This window comes from Abramis brama (assembly GCF_963993115.1).
Source record: "Abramis brama genome assembly, chromosome: 1".
Lineage (NCBI taxonomy): Eukaryota > Metazoa > Chordata > Actinopteri > Cypriniformes > Leuciscidae > Abramis > Abramis brama.
Genome location: NC_139963.1, coordinates 22765144 through 22790967, shown reverse-complemented (window position 1 = coordinate 22790967; position 25824 = coordinate 22765144). Strand labels below are relative to the sequence as shown.

Below are 25824 nucleotides of genomic sequence, written 5' to 3'. Positions count from 1 at the left end.
TAAATCACATAAACCCCCTTTCAAACTGGGGACTGTTAGGGGGTCTATGGAAAAGTATAAAGAAAAATAGTGTAAAAAATGTAGGCTAATACATACATATATATATATATAATATATAATTTATATATATATTTTTTATATAAATAAAATTATAATTTTATAATTATAATAATTTTTTTTTTTTTTTAAATAAGATTAAAATAAATTAATCATATTTGTGGGTCCATGGCATCTAAAAGATTGAAAAGCCCTGGCATATAGCACCTTGAACACCTAAGAAATGTTGTAAGTGTTGTAACGTCCTCGCTCGCCCACCACATTCTCCCCACGCATCACATACAGTACTCCTTAACCTACCCAAAGGGGGCGCCCTCCTCTCTAAAACCAGTTTAGTTCCTGTTCAAATATAGGCTATGCATATTTAAAACAAAGAAAACTCCTGGTAAAATTAGACCATGCTTTGTAGCAAACTCAGACACATAGACATAATTAACAGCGGTCTTCACATCGGCATCTTTGAGACCCGCGAGACCCGCTCTGCGGGTTGTAATCTGTCGTGTCGCGCGCTATTTTTAGAACCCACAGCCGTGGTCACGTGACCGTCGAGAGCACGTCATTAATGTTGTTGTTGGTGGAGAAGCTGCAAATATGGAGGAAAGAGAGTTGAGACAGGAAAATTTGTACTTTTCATGAACAGGGGAGCAAAATAGCTTTGCAAAAGTGATAAAGTGGAAGACAGACGCTGAAATAAGACGGGCTGTGACGGCGCCCGGAACGACAACAAGTATCAGGTAAAGTAGAAAGAAACATAGGCTGCATTATCTGATAGTGATGGTTTATGTTCTGTCTTTTCCCTGGATTTGACACCCACCGAAAGGCAACGGTCTTGCCCGCAGGGAAACACATTATGTTGACAGCGGATGTATTCTTTATTGCATTTAGACAGCTTTAGACCTTTTGCACATTGGCGAATTCGTACACTGGACAGCCTTAAACAAACATCAAGAGTTTGTCTGATTTAGTCCGAGTTCCTTCAAACTATCGCCATTTCTTTGCCCGTGGGAATCGCCTGACGGGATGAGTTAGATATTTTCATGACCATCAGTCTCCCAGTATAATATCTGAGCGTTTTAATACAGTCAGTTGAAGGTTGATCGGGTTGAACTCCAGTATAGCGCAGAAGATGATGTTCTCCTGAGCTGGAGGAGAAGCTATTATATCATATTCATCATGATCTTCTTTTATTGCGCAACGATGTATGAAAAAAATAAAAATAGAATCGGTATTTACAGCCATACCGCAAGGTTATGATGCCATTTTACAGTGATCGGAATAAATGATATATGTCTGAAGTATTTTATTTTAGCTATTAATGTATTCTGTGTGTTTTGGTTTCAACATAAGTTCTAGATAATGGTTATAAGCAAAATATGCTGAATTTATTTTCAGACAAAACGTCAGCTGAAGTATTTTTATCAAAGAGAACATTCTGTACTATGGTAGAAGAGGTCATTTAATTTTATCTATCTATCTATCTAGCTACAGTGAGGAAAATAAGTATTTGAACACCCTGCTATTTTGCAAGTTCTCCCACTTGGAAATCATGGAGGGGTCTGAAATTGTCATCGTAGGTGCATGTCCACTGTGAGAGACATAATCTAAAAAAAAAAAAAATCCAGAAATCACAATGTATGATTTTTTAACTATTTGTATGATACAGCTGCAAATAAGTATTTGAACACCTGAGAAAATCAATGTTAATATTTGGTACAGTAGCCTTTGTTTGCAATTACAGAGGTCAAACGTTTCCTGTAGTTTTTCACCAGGTTTGCACACACTGCAGGAGGGATTTTGGCCCACTCCTCCACACAGATCTTCTCTAGATCAGTCAGGTTTCTGGGCTGTCGCTGAGAAACACGGAGTTTGGGCTCCCTCCAAAGATTCTCTATTGGGTTTAGGTCTGGAGACTGGCTAGGCCACGCCAGAACCTTGATATGCTTCTTACAGAGCCACTCCTTGGTTATCCTGGCTGTGTGCTTCGGGTCATTGTCATGTTGGAAGACCCAGCCTCGACCCATCTTCAATGCTCTAACTGAGGGAAGGAGGTTGTTCCCCAAAATCTCGCAATACATGGCCCCGGTCATCCTCTCCTTAATACAGTGCAGTCGCCCTGTCTCATGTGCAGAAAAACACCCCCAAAGCATGATGCTACCACCCCCATGCTTCACAGTAGGGATGGTGTTCTTGGGATGGTACTCATCATTCTTCTTCCTCCAAACACATTTAGTGGAATTATGACCAAAAAGTTCTATTTTGGTCTCATCTGACCACATGACTTTCTCCCATGACTCCTCTGGATCATCCAAACTTAAGACGGGCCTTGACATGTGCTGGTTTAAGCAGGGGAACCTTCCGTGCCATGCATGATTTCAAACCATGACGTCTTAGTGTATTACCAACAGTAACCTTGGAAACGGTGGTCCCAGCTCTTTTCAGGTCATTGACCAGCTCCTCCCGTGTAGTTCTGGGCTGATTTCTCACCTTTCTTAGGATCATTGAGACCCCACGAGGTGAGATCTTGCATGGAGCCCCAGTCCGAGGGAGATTGACAGTCATGTTTAGCTTCTTCCATTTTCTAATGATTGCTCCAACAGTGGACCTTTTTTCACCAAGCTGCTTGGCAATTTCCCCGTAGCCCTTTCCAGCCTTGTGGAGGTGTACAATTTTGTCTCTAGTGTCTTTGGACAGCTCTTTGGTCTTGGCCATGTTAGTAGTTGGATTCTTACTGATTGTATGGGGTGGACAGGTGTCTTTATGCAGCTAACGACCTCAAACAGGTGCATCTAATTTAGGATAATAAATGGAGTGGAGGTGGACATTTTAAAGACAGACTAACAGGTCTTTGAGGGTCAGAATTCTAGCTGATAGACAGGTGTTCAAATACTTATTTGCAGCTGTATCATACAAATAAATAGTTAAAAAATCATATATTGTGATTTCTGGATTTTTTTTTTTAGATTATGTCTCTCACAGTGGACATGCACCTACGATGACAATTTCAGACCCCTCCATGATTTCCAAGTGGGAGAACTTGCAAAATAGCAGGGTGTTCAAATACTTATTTTCCTCACTGTATCTATCTATCTATCTATCTATCTATCTATCTATCTATCTATCTATGTATCTATCTATCTATCTATCTGTCTGTCTGTCTGTCTGTCTACCTGTCTGTCTACCTGTCTGTCTACCTGTCTGTCTGTCTGTAATACCGTAATATTTGGCCTAGTGACATTTCCAATAGTTACAATTTGGTTATGTGACATTAAGTGTATTTCTCAGAGGTCAAGTCAAGGCTGTCCTCTGTTCACCGTTTTCGGTGGGTTGACTGAGGACTCAAAGTAATCAAATCATTTCTCAGTTGTTGTTTTTTCTCCTGGTTAACTCATCAAATTAAGTCACGACGTCAACTGTCCCAGGAAATAGGCTGGTGTATCACTCATGCACCAAGATAAACATTTTTCTTGGCTACTGCAGGATGTGGCTCATTTGTTTTGATTTGTGTGAATGGAAGATGATGCCATTATAGCATTATTATTATGTTATGACTTCAAAATGGGTGTAACAATGAACAGGTTCAAAGTCAGATTTAATTATGTAACATTAATTAGGCTAGGTGAACCAACCGCAACAAAAATAGTTTTGGTTGCACATTTAGAAGATTATTGACTTAATGTTTTTTTTTATATTTTTTTTATAAAGTCAAGAAACACAAAAATACAAAGCAAAAAGCAACTATACAAATCTAGAACCCATCCCACCCCTGGTAGACTTCAAGAAAATAAAAAGAAATGTAGACAAAAAAAATAAAATAAATAATTGACACCATATCAAAAGCAGCATGCCATAAATTCACAGTCTTAACATTGGATCCATGCATACGAGAAGTTGAGAGTTCCATCTATATAATGTCCAACAAAGACACTGTCCATGTTCGTCTGTCCATTGTGTTAGGAGGATTCCAGCGGTTAACTAACATTTTATTTTATTTTTTGGCGCTGTGAGAGCGGCTAACAGTAAATATCTTTGTTGAATGGATAAGGTAAGGTCCCTAAAATCGTTCAAACAAAAAAAATGGCATGGGGTCAAACTAATATCAGTGTCCAACAGATATGATAAGTCCTGTGAGAGCTGGGTCCAAAAAGGTGAGAGAGAGGGACAGTCCCAAAAGAAGAGCAAGCATGTGCCTAGAGATCCTTGAGAACAAAGATTACACTTGGGAGAGGAGGATAGATTCATGTAGAAACGTTTCATAGGAGTCAAGTAAACCCTATGTATTAATTTCCAGCGCATCATTTGACGATTGGGGTTCTCTGAAGACAGCTTAAACATCCTCCATACCTGATCTGAAATAAAACATGCACATCTTCATTAAGATCCTTGGCCCAAACAGTTGTAATAGATAAGGGTTTGTATGAATGCTCAAGAAGATACAGATAGTGGATATTATTATGACCGTGCTCAAGGATACAAGCACAATCTGCCTTAGTCACGTTTACTAGTGCCATTAGTTGTTTCCAGGAAATGATGCCGTCTTCACTGCTTATGGATCTGGTAAGGGCCACCATCTGTTTTTGAAGAGAGAAAAAAAAAGTGTCCTTAAAAATGTGATTTTAGAATTGGCGAAGCAATACGTCCAGGGATTGATACACTGATGTGTCCATGTAGATTTTGAAAATTCTCAACTGGTTATACTCAGGAGTGATTTTCATGCAAATCAGATTAATTTCATATTCAGCCATGACTCTTGGTCTGTGCTCATGTGTTTTGGATGTAAACCTAAGTTGCGGATATTAAGAAAACATAGTGTGTGTGCCCCCTGATGACATTGCTGTTTTCACACACTGTTTTAGATTTATGCAGATCACAAACTGACCCAAATTTCACTCACAAAATATCTGCTGAATATTTCTTCCAAACCTGTGATTCGGTTATGAGTGCTTTATGTGGGCTTGAATAGCACAGGGTTGATCGTTCCAGCCAAATAATTGGATGAATAAGGTGCAATTTACAAACTAGAAGTGTCAGTACAGCAGAGAAGAAATGGAGAACAAGAGAGTGGTTTCTGAAGTAAAGGATGTCCTTGTATTCTCTTATCACCTTTGACTTGATTATACAATACAGATTCAAGATAATGTAGATTAGGATTACTTTCCTGTTTATTTGGCCAATATATTTGCACTATAGGTGACCACAGATGCATTAAAAGGTTATTAAAAATTGCATAACGGTTATATTTTGGTAGTTTTATTCAATTGCATTTGGTCTTATCTTACAGTATGCCTAGTTTTGTCTATTTTTGGCTGTTTGCTCGTGGTTTGTTTTGATTGGCTCAATCTGACAGGCTATTGGACTTTGATCCGCTCTTTCAGAGAAGCTGAGTTTCACATTGCTTGTAGTAAATGTAAAGTAATTGTACTTCAGAGGTGGACTGATACTTAGTACTTTCTGTTTTCAAAGTAGGTCAATAAAAGGTGCCTAAAACATTTAGTTTAATTTTTGCACTGGACATCTGTAAGTTTTTCCAATTGTGTCTGTGCGTATAACTTGTTCCACTTCTTTGGTTGCCTCGTGCCTCACCTACACGTCCACGTTCACACCCTCATCTTTACGACGTGGTTTGTCAGAATGGAATGCAGAATTCTGGTCTGTTTTGCGTTCTAAATGAAGGGCACGATGAGTCCAAGTAATTAATAGATCTGAACCTCTGCACCACCCACAGCCACGCCAGGCTCCTTTAGCCGCTTAACAATATGAGCATAACCCCTCTGGGCCAGAAGGTGAGTGTGGAATGTAGGAGTGTGAAAATCCAAGAATATTTTGATGCGTTGAAAACAGATGTTGCCGTGGTTACGCTACACGGATGACCTGTACCCTCTTTCATGATCCTGTACGCTCAGAGGTGTCCAACAACTCCCTTTCAGGATTTCAGCAGACTGTTGAGTTTATAAACATTTATGTTTGAGGTACATTTTTGGGGGCTTCAGTGTTGGGAAATCCACTTTCTCGTCCATAATTTGTGCAGATGATTTTGTTTAAAAATCGCTCTGGACATTACAGGCTCAAAAGAAGTTGATTAAAGTAGCATATAATCAAGGTGTCACAAATTTGCCACAAATGACTGTACATGATTTATGAGCTTCCAGAACTTCTGGTTGAGGCTGTGTGTGACCTCCTAATTGAACTCCTTTCCACAAATTGAACATAGAAATTAAGACAGTATAAATGACAAAAATAAATAACAGTTTTTTCTTAGTCTTATTAAGTGCAAACAATAAGTGCAAGTGCAACCATAATCAAAGTACTCTCTCAGTATTCAAGTGCAAACAGATACCAAAACAGAGACCAGAGCCACACTACACAATCCAGAGATAGGTTTGATATTGGAAGGCAAGCTATTGTATGTTGCTGATTTGTGTCCATCGGGGAGCTCGTGTTTTGCTTTCACTTTCAAATTCCCGATCACACAAACTCAGTGTATTGGGAGCGACAGTGCTGAGCGCACATTCTGCAAGATAAGGCATTCATCAGACGCTAGGCTCTGTTGCGCAACGAATCATCACGCGATCAGTGAACTGTGATTCGTGCTGCACTGTGTGCGACTGCACCTCCTGCTGGATGAGCAGAGCAGACGTTTACAGTACTTTACAATGGTTTTTATTTGTATAAAATCAGCAAAACGACAGTGGAGTAATGTAATGTGAATGTAGCGGTGGCATATTCTATGCTAATTTCACCCTCAGGCTCCGTCATGGCAATATCGTGAGACAGCTTTTCACTCGACGAGAACATTTTCACAATTTCAACATCATTTTAGTCTCGCGAGATCTCGTGCACTGCACAGCCCTAGTATTTATCATTGAATCATTAATTCAAGAGATTTGTTTAGAAACGTTGATTCATCCAGTAATGAAACAAGTAAAGTATTGATGAGTGAGTCATTGAATCATTTTAAATAGACTGCAGCAATTCAAATTTTGTCAGAACCTCTTTTAAATTATATTATTTTGTTTAGTTGTCTGTTCAGAATCTTAATTTATCCAGAATGTAGCGGTGGAGATGAATCTAAATTTAGAGGATGATTGAATACAAAGCACCACATTATAATCAAGTAGTCAGTTGTTTATTTTAATTAGTTAGTTTCTTTCATTCATTGCGGTTAGGGTTTTAAGATGGTTGAATTATTAAGGTGATGTCAGACAATTAGTCTTTTTATTCATCATTCTGAATTGGTCACTCCCTCCACACACACACACAGTTCAGCCTCCCTCTGAACTTCTGTGTATGCAGTCAAACCTTTTGTGTGTTTGTCTGGAAGCGTTCTTGTCAGATTCTCTGACGTCTGATTTCTTAGTAATGCTCTGGATTGTGTGGTGTTGCTCAACAGAGCTCTGTGTGAATCTGAATATCATTCTTTGTCAAAATGTAGAGAACTATTGGGTGAGTGAATAGCAGTCTTTTTGCGAACTGTGTCAGACAGCTTATTTTAGACATTACTGTTTTAATTTGGTCTATATTTCAGCAGAATATTGAAAGGAATGGACCAAATTTCCCAATAGGCTTCTGACAGTTTTCTGGGTTTATATTTTTAATGGGTCTCTTATTCGGGGTGATTTGTGGTGAGTAGGCTATCCCACTGACCCCTTAACTGCAAAATTTTGAGGGACATAAAGCCAAGTTAATTTTTTTTTCTACCTCCACAAGATGCATTGGTTCATTGTTTTTTTATTTTGTACTTTTTGCTCTGGGCATTACAGGTTCAAAAAGAGCTGAGTAAAGTGCCATGTAATCAGTGAGTAATCTAGTGACTACATCAAAGGTTTGTTTCAGAAGAATGATGGTAACCGAACAGATTACAATAGCCATTGACTTCTATAGCATGGAAAAAAATACTATGGAAGTCAATGGCTACTGTCAACTGTCTGGTTACCATCATTCTTCAAAATATCTTCTTCCATGTTCAGCCCGTGGTCTGGGGACAGTAGAAACGTTTAGAGAAAAATAAAATGTATTTTTCTATTTTTTCTGATTATGTAATTAATTAATAGTTCTTTATTTTATTATTATTTATTATATATTAAAAAGGACATCATTATTAATTGCATTTATTTCTATTATGTTAAAATTGACTAAATTTGGCATTTTATCACCGTTTCATTTTCTAACGAATGGTCAAAATCATAAGATGTATCACTTTTTTTATTACAATTTTATAGACATCCATCAGTTGTATGATTCTCTTAAGTTTTATTTGTTAATTGATCATTTATCAGTACTCAGTACATGGTAGACAGAAAAAGATACATGTTGACTTCATAGTTAATATTTTGCAGAAAGTGCACTATTTTACAATAGTGATCGTATTGTGGCATCCAAATGACTGAAACGACTAGATCAGTGCTTGAAGTGTGTCATGCGGCCGTTGCTAAAAGGATAGGGAGATTCATTTGTCTTTGTGGATGTGAGCCACGCAGGATCCTGGAACACAGCGGGCAGAGACTCGAGGTCTGACGGAGGACACCACCACTCTTGGGCGGCTGCCATACCTGACATGCTCCATGCTGCATGCTAATGACCAATTTCAGCTTTTCGTTTGACCGCTCTGAAGCAGCAAGGACTCTGTAACCTTACCTAACTGCATACACCTGCTACTAAAAGTGTAAATATTATAGACCTTATATGTTGTAGAATGTTATTAACGTGTTCATTGCATGACGACACATGACTGATTGTCCGTATTTGTTTAAATTAGTGTTAACTCTGGTGTTCATCTTTGAATTTGAAGGGCCTCCTTTAAAATCAATTCAAACAAGCCTCTTGACCTCATCTCGGTAGAATGACACAAGGGCTTTTGTCTCCGCCGTCTCCAAGGTGAGCACTTCCTGGGTCACCAGGCAGCGTTCATCTGATTTCTTGTGGAACAGCTCACCCGTCGCCCCGCAGTCGAACAGGCCGCTTATTCCCGCCGGCCCGTCGCGTCTGTATGTTCGTCCCAGGGGAAGGTGAAGCGGCAGGGAGTGCGGCAGCACGCTAAATCTGTTTGTACTATTTTAATCCTCACATGTCACTTGGATAATGCATCCGAAGTGCTCCAGCCAGCATTCAGAGGTGGTTAAAGGTTTTAAATACTACAATTATTCTTGTGACTGCTTTCTGCCACAACTCCTTACCGTTTTTGTGTCACTTAAGGCACCCACACACTACAAGATAATCTGTCCAATTTTGGGCCCAATTCTCCCCTTCTGACATTCCTTGTTACAGGTCTGCCAGGTTACTGCGCTACATTTCCCATCACTCTCCTCTGTTCCCACCTGGATGTCATTTCTGATCACACACACCTGCACCTCATCATCAAGTGTTACGACGATCGGCCTAACTTCTCAGCAATCTATCTCCAATCTCCACTCCAGCATCATTCTCCAGCGTCTTGTTTCCATTCTCCTCCGTGTGATTCTCCTAGTATCTCCGTGTCTCTAACTCTCCAGCGATTCTGCATATCCTCCTTCCACGCCTTCATCGATCCACCACCATCCCTGTAAGAAGACACATTCCTTTCACTGCCAGCACACCACTCTCCAATCCAGCATTGCACTTCCCACTCACCTGCTTCCCGTTCACCAGCCCTGTTGTTGTCAATAAACTTCCTGTTTGCATTCATCTCTGTCGCTCAAGTCTCATTCCGTAACATTCCTAGGCAAAGTCCTGATTATCTTGATGGTTCTACAGATTATTTTATCAGATTTTCCTGTGGTGTGAAGTGTGTTAAGAAGAGTGATTGAATCTGCTCGGAAGAACATTGGGGTCGCACCGATCTTAAATCGTAAATATCCAACATGTTGAATATTTACGATCAGAAATCCTGTTGTGTGGGGGGACCCTGAGGACAAACGCGCACACACTTTGTAGATTGTCATGTGGAACGAAATGATACCAAATCAGAAAGCGAGCTGATGGAAGCATAACATGTCTTCATCCAAACCTTTTTCTTTTTTCCCCCCATGAATTTTCTGTAAAAAACAGTTCAAACACTATTATCGCCATTTCTTCTTGCCTGTCATCCGCCATGTTTTTTTACTCTAGCAACCAAAGTCATGTTTGACCGCGAGAGATTTTTGCGAGATTTGTTCACAATCGTGGCTCTATGATTTGTTTTTGTTTTTTATCATCATTTTTGTGGTCTCTCACATTTTGAAAATCTGATAAGATTTAAAAAATCTTTTAGTGGCCTTTAGTCTGAGGAGACATTTAACAGGACCCACATATTTATTTGATATATTCATTTTTTATTTACTATTTTACTATTTAATTTGATTTTTTACTTTAATTTTACTTTTTATTTGTATTTTACATGATGTTTTATTAACAAAGTTCGTGAGGAGCACGTTCAGATAATTAAACCTGATTAAACACCTGTGGAGCACATTCAGATAATTAAACCTAATTAGACACGAGTGGAGCACACTCAGTTAATCAACCAAATTAACGAGTCAAGAGGTATATATATACTGCAAACTTGCCTCCGTTTGTTGACAGTTTAACAGCATCCCTCCACCACCCCATCTCGTGGGTTTGTTTTTTCAAATGCACGTTATAAGTGACTCAAACTCACAGTGCTTTCAGATGGAGCAGCGTTTACAGAGCCGTACATCAATGACAAGCTGCGCATAAAAATAGTTGCAGCCGTTGTGATTTCAAAATCGCGATAAACCAAATCGGTTTAAGTGCGATTACATGGAAATTGCGATTAATCGTGCAGCCCTACTGCTAATCCACTGTAGGCCTACTATTACCTAAGATTGTCTTTGTTAATGCAGATTGTCTATTGTTCTTGCTACTTTGAGTAACGATAAAAGGCTGGAGCAAGATTTGTTTTACAAACTGTAATGTTACATCAGTCATTCACGTTAGTGCTCGGCTAACATATGCACCACTATAAATTAGACATTTACACATCAGTTTGTTGATAGACATGCACTTGTTAATGCTTGCTAATGGTGAGGAATTACAGTTGCAACATCTCATAATGTACATAAAACCGAGTAGCGCATCACTGAGAAACATCTTGCTCAAATCATCCTTGCGATGGATTTGGGTTGAATAATTAGCCTAGTTCTTCCAATGTTTCATCATCGGACTCGCGCTTTGATTGATATGGTAAAATCGACTTCATCGTTATCGTCTTTACAGTGTGTACAATCGCTGAGGACTCAGGAAGCTTCCGGAGCTGAAGTCCAGTTATGGTAATGGAAGTTTAGTTTCCGACATGCCATGTAAGCAGTAGACCGACCATAACAGACTGGGCCGTCTGACCAATCAGAGCAGAGTAGGCTCTCGGAAAGGAGGGGTTTAAAGAGACACAATCTTCGAACAAGTTGTTTTAGTGTCTCTGAGAAATGAGGTGATGTGAAATGTATATTATGAGAAAATGAAAGAAAATTATAATGTTTTTGGACATTTGAGGCATGGAAACTTTTTGAATCAAAAACAGTGTAGCCTGAATCCTGAAATTAATACTTAATGAGTCATGAGACATTCTCTTAGATGTTCTCTTAGATTCGTTTGACTAGTGTGATTGTTCCATACCGTTCCCAGGCGTGGTTCGTTTAACCGTCCCTGGCCCGCTTGGGAGAGGTGAGCCAGAGCGCGGTTCAGTTGGGCTCGGGCTCAGTACGCATGTAGTGTGAGCGCTATCTGCACCGCAGCATGGAACAGTGCTCTACTGTCATTACGACAGCAAACATCTTCAATCGCTGGACAATCACGCAACCATGCCTAGTATGTGTACACCCTTCACCCAGTTTATTGTTCATTGACTACTGGTATGCCATTCATGGGTTTATCTCCCCCAAAAGTGTAAACATCGAGCCCCCGAGCACCATCAAAACATGAGTGGTCTGCTCAGATCCGTCAATCTCTTTCCTTCCTATGTGTTAGTTGGGGGCGTGGCTACTGTAGCAGACGGAGGCAGAGGGTGTTTAGCCGGTTAGATGAAGACTGACCAAGCGTGCCGCACAAGCCCTGAAAAGTGAAGCCAAAACGTCTCGATCGCCCCCCGGTGACTGGTCCTAGTATAGGTCATAAGCCCCGCCTCCCCGTGTTATGCAACGGGACGTGAGACCAACTAAACAATTAAATTACACTTCAAATATATTTTTTCCAAAGGTGGTTTCTTTCATTTGCTGTCGTTTTTATCATGCTGATGTAAGTTCAAGTGTCTGTTTTAAAAATAAGTTGGTTTTTAGTTAGTTACGTGATGCGGTGGTGTAACGTCATGATTGACAGCTGTGATTGACAGGTTCTTTGAGCGAAGTAGTCACTGAAGCACCAACGGATATTTTTTTCGGGATCTTCGGAGGACTGAGGATATTGTATTTACTTTATTTTAACAAGCCTCTTGTCGTACTGCAATCAATTTTTAAAAAAGTGTGCAGAATGCACTCTCCCTGAGCGTTGATTTCTTGGCTTTACTTCCTGTAAACTTTACTTTAAACGCGGCTTTACTTCTCACTACTGTGCAGGTCTGGTCCCGAGATCGCTACTGCGCAGTCTCAAGTTCCAATATGTCAGCGCCATATCGGGACACTGGCGGCTTCAGTTCTCATCAATGGAAGAGAGCGAAGGGGCGTCGTCCATCTTTTTTTACAGTCTATGAGACTGACGCATTACATGGGAAAAGACATTCAGCTTTGATCACAGAAGTGCAAGCAAAAATTCGCTGCATTTCGACCTTCAAAGTTTAAACAGGTCATGAACAATTCAAAGAGAACAGGGCATTGTTATGCTACATGCTACAATGGACGCTTCAATATAACATCATCATGTACCCTTTCAGAAAGACAAATGTTTCTTATATATGGTTTATATGATTTGTGTCCAATGTAGGCACCTCAAACAGCTGTGGCGCTTCATGTCAAAAATGCGCCCGGTGCTGATAATTTAGATTGGTTTTATTATAAGCGACACACTTGCGTTCGTTCTAGACAGAGTGTTAGCTGCTCAGTTGCTAACTCATGAAACAACACAGCTAAGTATTCCTAATATGTTGGACCTTTTATTGAAAGTAGCCTACTTTAACCTGTTGAGTCATGGCTTCACAAGCACCTGAAAGATCTGTGAGGTGTGAGTTAAGGGAGGCGCAATGCACGAAAGACGCGTTTGCAGAGCATGCTTTATTTTTGTAGTTCCGTTAAGTGCCTCTAGTGTTGCAGAAAACTGCATGCCTTTAATAGTTCAATAAGAAAAACAATTAAATTACCATAGCTAATCTAGAAAAACAGTCTCTAGGTAGGAGCATTTTGCTAAATATATGCACCATATTATATATTTCAGAATTGCAAGCATTGATTCGAAAATCGAATTGCGAAATTTGTGTCAACCCAGCCCCATGAGATACTGTGTTTAGGCCAAAAAAAGCAAGAACAACACTTAAAAAATTATACAAGACAAGATGACTCCCCAAAATGAGTCAACAAACACAATATGAGTGTAATAATTGTAGTGCAGTTTAGTGTGTGAAATAAACAGTAGTTTATACAGTAGTATTTCTGCTTTTTTGTTCTTGATGCATAATAGGAAGGGTTTTTATGCTTATATTGCTTAAATAAGGTTAGCCTTGATGCTTTACCGATTAGTCTTGGGTTTGCTTCACCATTTTGTGACACTGATTGTAAAATTAGTGGACCTTAATGGTCTGGAAACCTTCGTTCAGAGAGATGCGGGAAGCTTTAACATCAAGCACGGACACTAATCAACACATCTCCACCCCCACGCTATTCACACCCTTGTTGAGTGACTGATGCCTTCTCATATTCTCAGCCTCAAAGAAAGAGAGCTAAGCACCTCAGAAAGGATGATTCTCTTAAGCGAGCCAGCGTTAAAACTCTCATCAAATGTCCCATCCTTTTAAAGAGTATTAAACGCTGATCAGCACTCTGGCACGAAGCCTGACCACTTGTACGAGAGTAGAGAGAGAGAGAGAGAGACATAGAGGAGTGACAAAGAGATAGAGAGAGAGAGAGAGAGAGAGAGAGAGAGACATAGAGGAGTGACAAAGATTTGGACAGGAGGAGCTTTCAGCTCTTCCATTAATCCCTGACAGAGCTTTAGAGACCAGCTTCAGCCTCTTTAGTCAATACAGGGCTTTCCAGGAACTGTACCAGCATGTTAGTGCCCCACAAGGCCCTGGGACATGTCAGAGCTGGCTGTGGCCAAAGAAAAGAGCAAGCCTTTCAGAATGACAGAAGAAACAATCCATATTGGTCCATAATTTTATTAGCAGACCATGGCAGAAAATACTCAGGCTTTCTGTAATGAAACTTGATTTCTATGGTTTCATGAGTGCTTATGCCACAATTCAATGAAAGCGCCAATGGGACTGGAAAGATCTGCCTTTTTTTTGGTGGTAAATAATGCAAGTACTAGGGATGTCCCAATTTAGCACTTTTTTAGCAGATCGGTCTCGGCCCGATCCTTTATTTTACGTCAGCCGTCATGCAGGTGCCGTGCAGTAGGTGCAGTGCAGTAGCCAACCGTCATTGAAAGGAAAGCAGAAGCTCAAATGTGTGGTGCCCGAGAACCATTGAGGTCTGTTCTAGCACATCACATGCACGTTCAAGCTTCCATGTTTAACATATTTGATGTGCACCTTTGTAACAAATCACTCGAAAGTAATTTCTTTACTATTTACTTTTATCTGCCGTCAGACTATATGAGACGTCGTTGTCATAACGCGTTGCTATGGGTTGCATCTTGCTTTGGACTTGACTGACAGACTGACGCCACAAGCTTCATGCATTCTATAGATCACACACAGATCTATATACACTTTTTTTCTTTTTGTTGCAATTATTCTGCTTATAAGCCTATAAATACAATTACTGTAGTAATTGTTATATTGGAAGTGCATGATAGATGATTTTACATTTCAGCCCCTGAGACATAGGATTGCTTTTGAAACTTTAATGTACTTGAAGTGTGCTCAAACCACTAGGAAAATACAGGTATCGGATAGGGACTCTGTGTTAGCAGATACTCAATATTCAATGACTCGGATTGGGCGCACATTTAAACAATTGAATTTACTTTTCAGTAATTTTATTTTTAAGTTCATCAGACAAAATTAAATAGATATTTAATATATCATTTATTTTTTCATTTAATTCATTCATTTAATATTGTTTATGCATCCCTAGATTTTAGTAGAAAAAAACATCGATTTAAATACATAAATATAAGAAAGTATTTGTAGATTGAAGCTATTTGGTTAACTTAACCAATATACACCTCCATGCAAAACTGCAACCATTCTTGATTGTGTTCTATTCTCTATACATAATTCATTGTTTATATGTTTTTAAAAAGCAGTGCTTTGCTAATATTTATTTGCATTGTGTCCATTCCAACTGTTTATTACTTGATTCTCAGTCGTTGATCTAAAGAACCGTCCTGTAGACCTTCATTATGTTGAGCCACATACTTAAATGCTCATAAATTGGGGATTTGCAGTTTGAGATTAACGGTTTGAGATTAGCAGTCGAAACATTACACAAGAAATCCAGCTACCATAAAGTTCTGGCCCAAGTTCAAATTACTTTATAAGTGTGTCAAAGCGAAAACAACAAGACTATTTCCGACATTTATCAGTTACTCATTACGGTTTATTGGCTCTGAGCTGAAAACACACGTGTTCGTACATATATTGATTCATTTAAAACTGATTGATTGATTGATTGATTGAACTATTCCATACCAAAGGAAGTGTGCTATGGTCACACTGGGTCATTAGACAAATCGCACTGTCGGAGGACAGCCAGACTTTACTTGCATGATTCGACCAGCAGGTGAGGCTACCGTCCCAGTGCATGCAAGGCAACTCGAAGCGTGTCATCTTTTCAATGCAGTGCTGCAGTTTTACCAATAATTTAATGCAATTAGTCTGTGCATATTGTTCAAAAGTGTCTGGCAGATTTGTCCAAAAAGGCACCTGGTGTGCACAGAAAAGCTTTTGACCTATTTTCAGGTTTTTTTTATATTAATATTTCATGTTGATGTGTTGATTTGCATAAGAATGTGTGTTTCAGAAACGCGAATGCTTTGTGATGGATAACATTATCTACTTGAATACTGAACAGACCTAAGGCTCAGGAAGTGTGGGCCAGTGTTTTAATAATCACTAAAACTAGACGGTCGAGAACCTCTCTATTCTTTGCTTGGGGCAGGGCTCATGGTAGAATGAAAGGCAGCGTGGGTAATGTGCTATCCTGCTGCGTATCCAGTCGCTGCTAGGCAGCGTGGGTATTGTAGTGCGTCTCCACTGACTTAGAGGCAGGGTGAGTCATCCATTAACATCCTCTGGTTCTGTTTTGTAAGCAGCAAACATACAACTCTGTTACGAGCACAACATTCTGACACAGGCGTTAACGACTCTTACAAACCCCGTTAATATGCAGCTAGGGGACTTTATTCACTCTTTGAAAAACAAATGAGCTGTTTTGCTTTATATTATTATTTATTAATGTTTTTGCTTTTCAGACAGGTCACAGCCACAATCTACTGTAATTTTGAGGAGGGTATTTTGCATTGTATTTTTTGGCTTGAAGGATATCAGCGGTCTCGGTTTCATTAACGTCAGTGTGTTTGTATCTGTTGCAGTGAGGGTGTTCAGCTGGCACCAGCGGCCATCACAGCCCTCCCCGTGAGGGTTACGGTCATGGCTGACACCGAAGACCCCCTTTAGAACTCGCCGTCTTGTGGCATCTTGCCTCTGAACCAGAGGTTGCACACAGGTTTATCCAAAAAGCATCTTTGCCTTCTACTTGGAGAACTTTAGAGGCAGAGAAGATCAGTGGCGTCATCCATGAATTCACCAGACACACCTGGTAAGAGTTTTTACTTATTCATTCATGTTGCACTCTGAAACATTGATGTTTGCTAATAGAAGATTTTATCTCAGTTGATAATTCTTCCAAGTATCAGATGTTTTAAACATCCATGTTTTTAAGATCCAATTTTTAGTGTGAATAATTGATATTATACATATAAAATATTAGTCTAAAATATTATTTGAAAGATAGGCCTATTTGGTTTCTATTAAGTTACATTATTATGTTTCATTTTTCTACTCATACTAGTATTGTTTATTTTGCGGTCCCCTGGGGATCCCTAGACCCCAGTTTGAAAACCCCTTGACTACAAGACTTTTGCCTAGATATTTGCCCCCCTTTTGCAGTCTGGAAGAGTCGACACTAGTTGCTGAAAGTCAGAGCCAGTCTGCACATTTTCAGTAGTTGGAGTTCTTCATTTCACAGAAAAATGCACAGTGTACGATAGGCACAGGCATTTATTTATTTTTTTTTCAGACTTTGATTCCATCCAAATATCAAACATGTCTGATATTTTGTAGTGATTTTAAAACGCATATTGTATTCATTTGTCATGTGTCTCCTAGCAGCGAGGCACAAGTTTCTGTGCGAGTTTGTTGTGTTTGGAACAACTTGAAAGTCTTGTAATGTGTGATTCTCAATCATTTATTGTATTTTTGTCTGTAATGTATTACAAAGTTGGTAAGTGTATTATGTCTGGCGTTTTAAAATATGTTTAGATTTGAAAAGTAATGTATTGCATTCCAGCCTTAAATTCCATTCCACAAAAATTCTCCAGATTTATCCCTTCAGAATCAGCTCAGAAGTCTTCAGATTCCATCTGGGCCTCCAAAGAAGAGCTGCAGTACATGAACGTTTGCATTGTCTGATATTGGTGACACTGCTCACCATGGTTGGACTTGCACTCGTTTGCTTTTTGTTCAGCAACCTCAATCACAGATTTTTTTGTGGTGCTTTTCCTTACATGACCTGTGAGAATAGAAGTTTTTTGTTGTTGTTGTTGATTGACTATGGCTACAATGTTTTTCCTAGCAAAATTGTTTTGTTTGTGCATACTAAACATCAAGTAACTTATTAAATTAAAGAGGCAAACTGGCTTATACAGTGCTGGTCAGAATTATTTGCCCCCTTGGTAAATATGATCAAAGATGGCTGTAAAAAATAAATCGGCATTGTTTATCATTTTGATATTTTATCAAAAAAAATTAGCGAAAATCTAACTTTTCATTGAAGTAAAATAATTGAAAGTGGGGGAAAATCACATTATGAAATAAATGTTTTTCTCCAAAACACATTGGGAACAATTATTTGCCCCCTTTTATTAAATACTTTTTGCAACCTCCTTTTTCCAAGAGAACAGCTCTGAGGTTTCTCCTATAATGCCTGATGAGTTTGGAGAACACCTGACCAGAGATCAGAGACCATTCCTCCATACAGAATCTCTCCAGATCCTTCAGATTCCCAGATCCATGTTGGCGCTTCTTCTCTTCAGTTCAGCACTCATTTTCTATAGGGTTCAGGTCAGGGACTGGGATGGCCATTGCAGATGCTCAGTGACCCATTTTTGTTTTGATTTTGATGCTTGTTTTTGGATCACTGTCCTGTTGGAAGATCCAAACATGGCCCATTATAAGATTTCTAGCAGAGGTTGTCAGGTTTTGATTTTTTATCTGTGTGTATTTGATTGAATCCATGATGCCATGTATCTGAACTAGATGTCCAGGACCTCCAGCAGAAACTTAGGCCCACAGCATTAAAGATACAGCAGAGTATTTCATTTTACACATGGGGTACTTTTTTATCCCTGTATGAAGCAAACCCATCTTAAGTGTTTGCTGCCAAAAAGCTCTTTTTTTGTTTTGTTTCATCTGTCCATTTTTGTATTTTTGTTTTAATAAAATATCAAAAGGATAAACAATGCAGATTAATTTTTTCACAGCCATCTTTGATCATTTTTACCAAGGAGGCAAATAATTCTGACCAGCACTGTATAGTGGCTATGACTTCCATTTCCGTTTCCATTTTGCACCAGTTTCCCCAGGCGTGATGATTTCGTTCTTCTGAACACCTTATAGAATTGCCACTTTATTAGCAAATTGTCTGTCAGTATTATGTTTTTTGACATTTTGCATCAGACAGATATTAGTTATAATCACTACTGTGTCAGTTGTGTGAAGCTCTTTTAAGCATTATGCAAGCAAATAAGCATTATTCTTTCCAGTGTGTGGACACAACCACCATACAATGAAAAAAATCCATTCTCTCCTTTATTTTTTATCCTCAAAAAGCCTAAACACTCTCAATAATCAAGCCGTTTGGATTTTCTGAGCAATATGATGTCATATTGCTCAGGCTCCGCCCACGACCGCTGACGGACTGTCCCGTATTAGCATATTTCTGCCCTCAGCCATTTGTATACTGTCAGCCAAGGCAGCACTTTATGTGTCTTGTGTCGACATCCACAAGAGGGGTGGGGTGAGCAGCTGTTGCTCATTATCATTTAAAGAGACATGCACCGAAACGGGTCGCTGTGAACAGAGCTGTTTTTGACGAGGTAAAAAGGGTGTTGTTTTACACAACCATTGAGAAATTTTAACCAAAGTATGTTACGAACTTTACATGAAGACCGTAAAGCATCATACCAACTTGTGGAAAATGGGCATCCGATGACCCCTTTAAACTAAAACTGTGAATTTCCCTGGTTCATAAAATGTGGTGATGTTTTAATATCTGCACTGTAATTGGTGACAAAGCAGAAATTTAATCTATTAATCTATTTGGAAACTAATGATTAACTTAGTTTTATTCAAAGGTATTTGTTGTAGTAGTAGTTGTAGTAGTAGTGGTAATGCAACCTGACTCACAGCTGTAGCAATTACAGATCACGTTTCGAAGAAGATTTTTTGTCTGTCAGTGGGCGAGTAACCCGTTGTTATGATTGTGTGCGTAATTGCGTGTAATTGTCTCGTCTCGGGTGAAGCTTAGCCAGATTTGTTGCTCAGGCAAACAAAACCTGTGGATTTTGTCCATCGTTCTTTATCTGTTGCCGTACCCTGCAGCTTTCTTCTCCTTCTCGCCCCTTTCTTTTCCCTCTTAATGCGCCTTTAATTCGTACCTTCGGCCCTGTGCCCGCCCCCACTCTCTCCTCCCCAGCCTCTCCTCGCCTGACTCTCTCTGACTCTCTGCCGTTTATAATTAGAACCGGTAACAACCTCTATTAACCCTCTGTCCCCCTCATGACGTCTTTGAATGTCACTGGATGCCGTGGCAACCTTCTACGCTTCGCCCCACTCCACATCAACACTGCCCAGAGGGCTCTTTGCTGATTGGCTTGTTAGCTCACTGTGATGCAAGCTCATTGGTTCTTTTGTGTATGGTTTCTGTGTGTATGCCAATGTGACTGACATTTTATTGAGCGTTCGGCTCCAATGAAACCAGCTGAGGAAGGTGCTCTTAATATTTAACTGCAGATGGAGTGTTTTTTGTGTGTGTGTGTGTGTGCAAGGTTTTGTGTTTCTGTATTGATGTGATTAGCTGATTTGTCATGATAGCTATTCAGTCTTGTCCTTTCTTTTTCCATCACATTGAGGAGTTTTACCATCTTCTCTCTTTGAGGTCCCATTGAATTTGAAAACAACTGTGAACAACAACAGTGGGATAATAGACTGAATGTTTGAGTTTGGATTTTGAGAGCTCACACTGGCGCTACTATCATCAGTTACAGTACAGCTTTTTGTGCTCCTGTTATTGATTGATTCTACAAGCAGATTCACAGCTTAATAGAACAACAGTTAGAAGTATTGCCATGAAAAGTATGTTGTCATGGGTTGAGTGGCTATAATGAGCGCACGACGAAGGAATATCACTAGTAAAGTCTTTAATTATAAATCAAACCAGGAACATGCAGGAGATAACAGGAACAATAATCATTCAAACATAACCACAATTACATAGACTATACCGGACAAAGAAACTGAGTGAACAGAGGGTTTAAATACACAGGGATAATTAATGTAACCAGAAATCAAAAACCATAGAGACACAGGCAAACAGGAACACAACCAAACCAACCAAACCAAAACTGAACACATTACAGTTATATTGTTGCCTTGGTATGGTGAATATGACAAAGTTGTAATCCGAAGTGTAGAGTGTGAAAAAAATAATAATGTGGTTTGGCTAATTCAGTTAGGCTAATGAACAGGAAAAATATTTTTGATTAAAAAAGTTGTGAAATAGCTGTGATTATTTTTGAATAAATACAGGTATTTTTTGGACATCTCTGTCTTGTATGTAGGGATGAGCAATATATCTGTACCGTGTTTCTTATCGTCCGATATTAATTAGTTCATCATCTTCATCATCGTAATTTAATACACACTTAACACTGTTAAATGTATTTTTTAATCAAATCTCTAAAGGAATATCCATTGCTCATACTGTGCATTATAATGTTGTGATGCCTAAATTACTTACAGGTTTTACATTTAAGTGATTTACGATTGATTTTAGTTGTTAGATGTTTTTTATTTTATTTTTTTTTTATTTTACTATCAGCCATAACATTAAAATAATTATCGGATTATCAGTACCAGAAATGTTATAGCATTGCATCCGCATCGCATCCCTACTTGTATCATATTATTGTTGTAATAACTTGCATACCTAAAACACCCCTTAAATTACAGTTAAATCACTGTAATGTTGTTCCACATCCACACGGCATATTGCTTTATTGTAGAGCTGTCTGTCATAGATTAGCCAAGCTCTCCAAGCTGAAATAATCAGATAGCTTCATGTTAATCATCTCTAGATGCTTTTGATGTTTGTAGAGTATCAAAGGACCTTGCTTTGCTTGTCTGTGATTATGTCCAGTGAGCCTGGAGCTCCATGTGATCCAGCACATCCAAGCCCATCAAGGAGAAACAAGTGTCAATTCATTCAACCATGCAGTTAGGCCTTTTGTTCTCTTGGGGACATGTCGTACAGTTCTGTTCCCCCAATAAAAGGCCATTTCATCTGCTGAAGCCCTTCACCATAATGGGCTCCATGCTTCGCACCAGTCAAGTTCAGGGACACAAGTGTCAAACGTTGTACACTGCCACTTTGTGCTCATATTCTTTTGGTGGTCATTTGGTACAGCATGTCCATGTCTAGATTATGTCTTGCTGAATTAAATCAGTCATTTGTGATATCTAATGGTGTTTTTAATGAAGTTATCACCAATAACACAAAGGGATGCGTAAACGCATTCAGAGAAGCTATGGAGTGACGAGAACATTTATTTTTATCCCCCTTGAGTTTGTAATCGATAGTTTCTTGAACTCGGGTTAGATATTATCTAATATGTGACTTCTGAAGGCTTCTTCATTGAAGAATGTACTAGTGTTTGTTTAATAATAAAATGCTCTTAGTGTCTACTTTCCTTCCTCACTTTTAGTTTTAATAATGAGTAGGGCGATTTGGTCAAATCTAGGGGTGTAATGGTATACAAACAAGACGGTTCGGTATGAACCTCGGTATTGAAGTCACGGTTCGGTATGGGTTCTGTACAGCAGAAGGGAGTAAACTAAATACAAAATTGCTTCTTTTTTCTTCTTTTTTTTATTAAACAGTGGTTTATTGAACAAATTGTGTCTCTCTCTTTAAATAAATTCAATTATAGTTAGCATTATCTCAAGGATAAAAATATCTATCTCAGTTAAAGCTGTAAACTATATATAAACTATATATAGGGAGCCATTTTTTGCACATTACTATAATATTAAAGGTTACAATTAACAACAGAGCCCAAACTATTAAATTCAGTTGATATTTATTTTGAGATTAACTCTCAAAAAAAAAAAAAAAAAAAAAAGTAAATTGCTCATTAGGCAGGTTTTGCATTAACTTCTCCAATTCATTTTCGAAATATAATCATGTACGCAGTTACTGTCAATGACAATTTTTTTAAAACATGTTAAAATGATTAAGAAGACATTACTAACATGTAAAGTAAATATAATAATTTTAAAAGTTAATATAGTGCATATATTTAGTGAAAGGCTCCCCTCTAGAGTTCATTTCTCTAGTGAACTAACATGCTGTGGACACTAAATGACTTGCCTGAGGTAAATGTGATGCTATGTGAGATGTTTCTGTTTTATTGATGTCTTTTCACGTTTGAAACACTGATTGAGAGATTACATGTAAACATATCTATGCTTAAATCGTCTGTTCTTCTTCTGCGCTTTTTCCTGTTGTAGCGGTTAGCAAACAGCGTTGCATTACCACGCACACCCCCTTCTGGATTGTAGTGTGGTTCACCTGTGAGTGACTGTATTCGTTGTCTGACTGCATGCACCGAACCGTGACTTCCGTACCATGACTATTTGGGACGAATACATGTGGTTTTTGGTTTGGTCGTATTTGGCCTAATAGCAATTTTGATGTTATTCTGATTGTGTATAATCCCTCATAATGAGAGATTTCTTATTAAACAGTATAAGTAATCGCTGTTATATCTGTTAAAAGAGTGCATCATGTGGAAAATTATATGTAAAATCTAGTATTTGTGTATAAACATCCTAAAATTTGTCCATTCACATACATAAAGCAAAATTTATAGCGATAAACCAATATTATTATTTTTTTACTGATTCTTTTTTTTAATGTTTAAACTGTAACTTGGCTGATTTTTAACCGGCTTTGTATTGTTACAATGTCGGTAGTATATGTAAATGAACAATGTTTACTCGTTTTCCGTGTTACCTGGATTGGGAAATTCACGTTTATTCATCAGAAAAAGTTTGAAACTTTTAACAGCTCCGGGGCTTTCGTGAAAACTTCAGATTTTACTTCTGCTTTTTTTATCCCCGCCCACAGACAGTCGGATCGGCAGATGGTTATTAACAAAACAGTTATTGGAAGGGTAGGTTTATCACTGAAAATTGTATTGTACTTTGTCTACTCATTAAACAGCATTATGGTAAAAATGTGGCAACAGCTTTCTTACCTGTACGCGACAGCATTTTGCTTCGGGCGGAACTGACAGTTCTTTCCCCTCCATTTGGCCTAAAAAACTGTGTTCGTTGTCATCCAGTTTGAAATGTTAACTACAAACACAAGAGGTTTTTCAAATTTTCCATTGCAATATTCTCTCCATATTTACCATTCTTTGCATCCTTTAGCTACTGCCTACAACGCGCTGGATCCTTCACTGGTACCTGGCAAAGTAACTCGGTCCCGCTAAACGTTTACTCTTTGAATTCTTGCACCAGGGAACAATACAAGTTGACACCATTATGACTAAAAGTTTGCTAAGAAGTATTTCTGACTAAAACAAGGCGGTATTTGACTCTGATCAAGTGTATCCATAGCAGACTGATGGGAGTGGCCTTGAACGGCAACATACACGGTGCATCATGAGTGTTGAAGTTTTCTTAACTTTTTGGCAATAGGAAAGACAACAGCCTTTTTTTCTCTGGTCAGGTAGCACCGTTTTCAGGTAGCACCGTTTTAAATTTTTTGCCAAGTCTTTTGCCAAGCCAAGTTTTATTGAAAGCCCATTTTGCAAGAGATGAAGTACCCCTTTAAGTGTTTAATATGCAGATCTGGTCAGAGTGTTATAATCTTCTTTTTTTTGTGAATAATATTTTGATATATCTGATATTAAAGAGTGGTGAAAGCATTTGCGTAATAATGCTCTTACATCTGTTTTAGCAACACATCACATTTAACCAAAAGCTCTAAAAATGCCATTTTCCAGAACAAATTGCACACTTTATAAACATTGCGTTGTATGTGCATGTGCTGTTCTTAATGCATCATTTTTTTTAACCTCTGTTTGCAGTTGCAGCTCAACTCCCATTATAATTGGACCGGTTTGTTATCTGAAAAGTGAGCGAGACACGGGTCAGTAAGCACCGCTTTAAATGAGTCAGCCTGTTTGGAACATTGATTTCTCTGGAATACCGCAGGAGGCCTTCCTCCAACACAGAGGATCTTGTCATTTTCTGCATGTGTTAATATTTGAATCGGTGGAATAAATACACACAAGTGTGTATGTATATGTGAACGTGTGCGTGTTCTCTGGCAGGGAGGAGCATTGCAGTTGGGGCTGTGCAGAGAATGAGTCATCGCAGCGTTCTATTTGAGGAGAAAGAATCTGTATGCGTCCCCTGTGCTGTGTGTGTGTATGTGTGTGAATCCTCACTTTGGGTGTAAGTGCATCAGTCTATGCCTTGAATATGAGTCATCAAATGATGATTCTAAAAAAGGTTGTTTTTCTCGCTGTAAATGTATACGGGCTTCATATTAAGCTTCCATGGGCAGTTTATTGATATGTTTGACCGCATTTGCTCAGAAGGATTTTTTAGAAGGTGTGTGTGTGTGTGTGTGTTTGTGTGTGTGTGTGTGTGTGCGCGCGTCCTTTAGACCCCATTGCAGAGCAGAACTGAAAGCTAATTCTCTTTGCCTTTCCCTCACAGGAATGTCTGGCAGTCGCTCAAACGAGGACATTTAAGAAACAATTTTGCCAACTGGAGCTAATTTCTCATTTCTTCCAGGTGATTCCGTTTAATTTCTTTTATTGGGTTTGTTTTTGGACTTGACAGCACTTTCAAAATAGATTTTGCACACCTGAGAAATTCTCTGCTCATAATAAAGACAGGTAACAAATTGCTCATGGTTGGTTGTTGTTGTTCAGGCGGTATAAAAAGGCCATGGACTCTTCTGTTCTGTGTTGGATAGACTTGCAGTGAAACGGATCACAGCACAAGCCGAGTTCTTGTTACTTTCTAGGGATGCACCGATACCACTTTTTTTCAGACCAAGTACAAGTACTTACATTTGGGTACTTGCCGATACCGATATGAGTACTTAATAATACCATTACAGTTCTTCTAAC

The 25824-nt window shown here is 38.8% G+C and overlaps 1 protein-coding gene across 2 annotated transcripts in view; it reads left to right on the top strand.

Moving 5' to 3' along the window:
* Positions 1–581: 581 nt before the first annotated feature.
* The window catches only part of hdac5 (histone deacetylase 5), a 75794-nt gene continuing 50551 nt past the window's right edge, over positions 582–25824 (top strand). For both annotated transcript variants that reach the window (XM_084125890.1, XM_084125889.1), the window contains exons 1-2: positions 582–791; positions 16708–16934. In XM_084125890.1, the coding sequence (XP_083982016.1) occupies positions 16913–16934 (22 nt within the window). In that variant the 5' untranslated portion in view covers positions 582–791; positions 16708–16912. The remainder of the gene's footprint in view (positions 792–16707; positions 16935–25824) is intronic.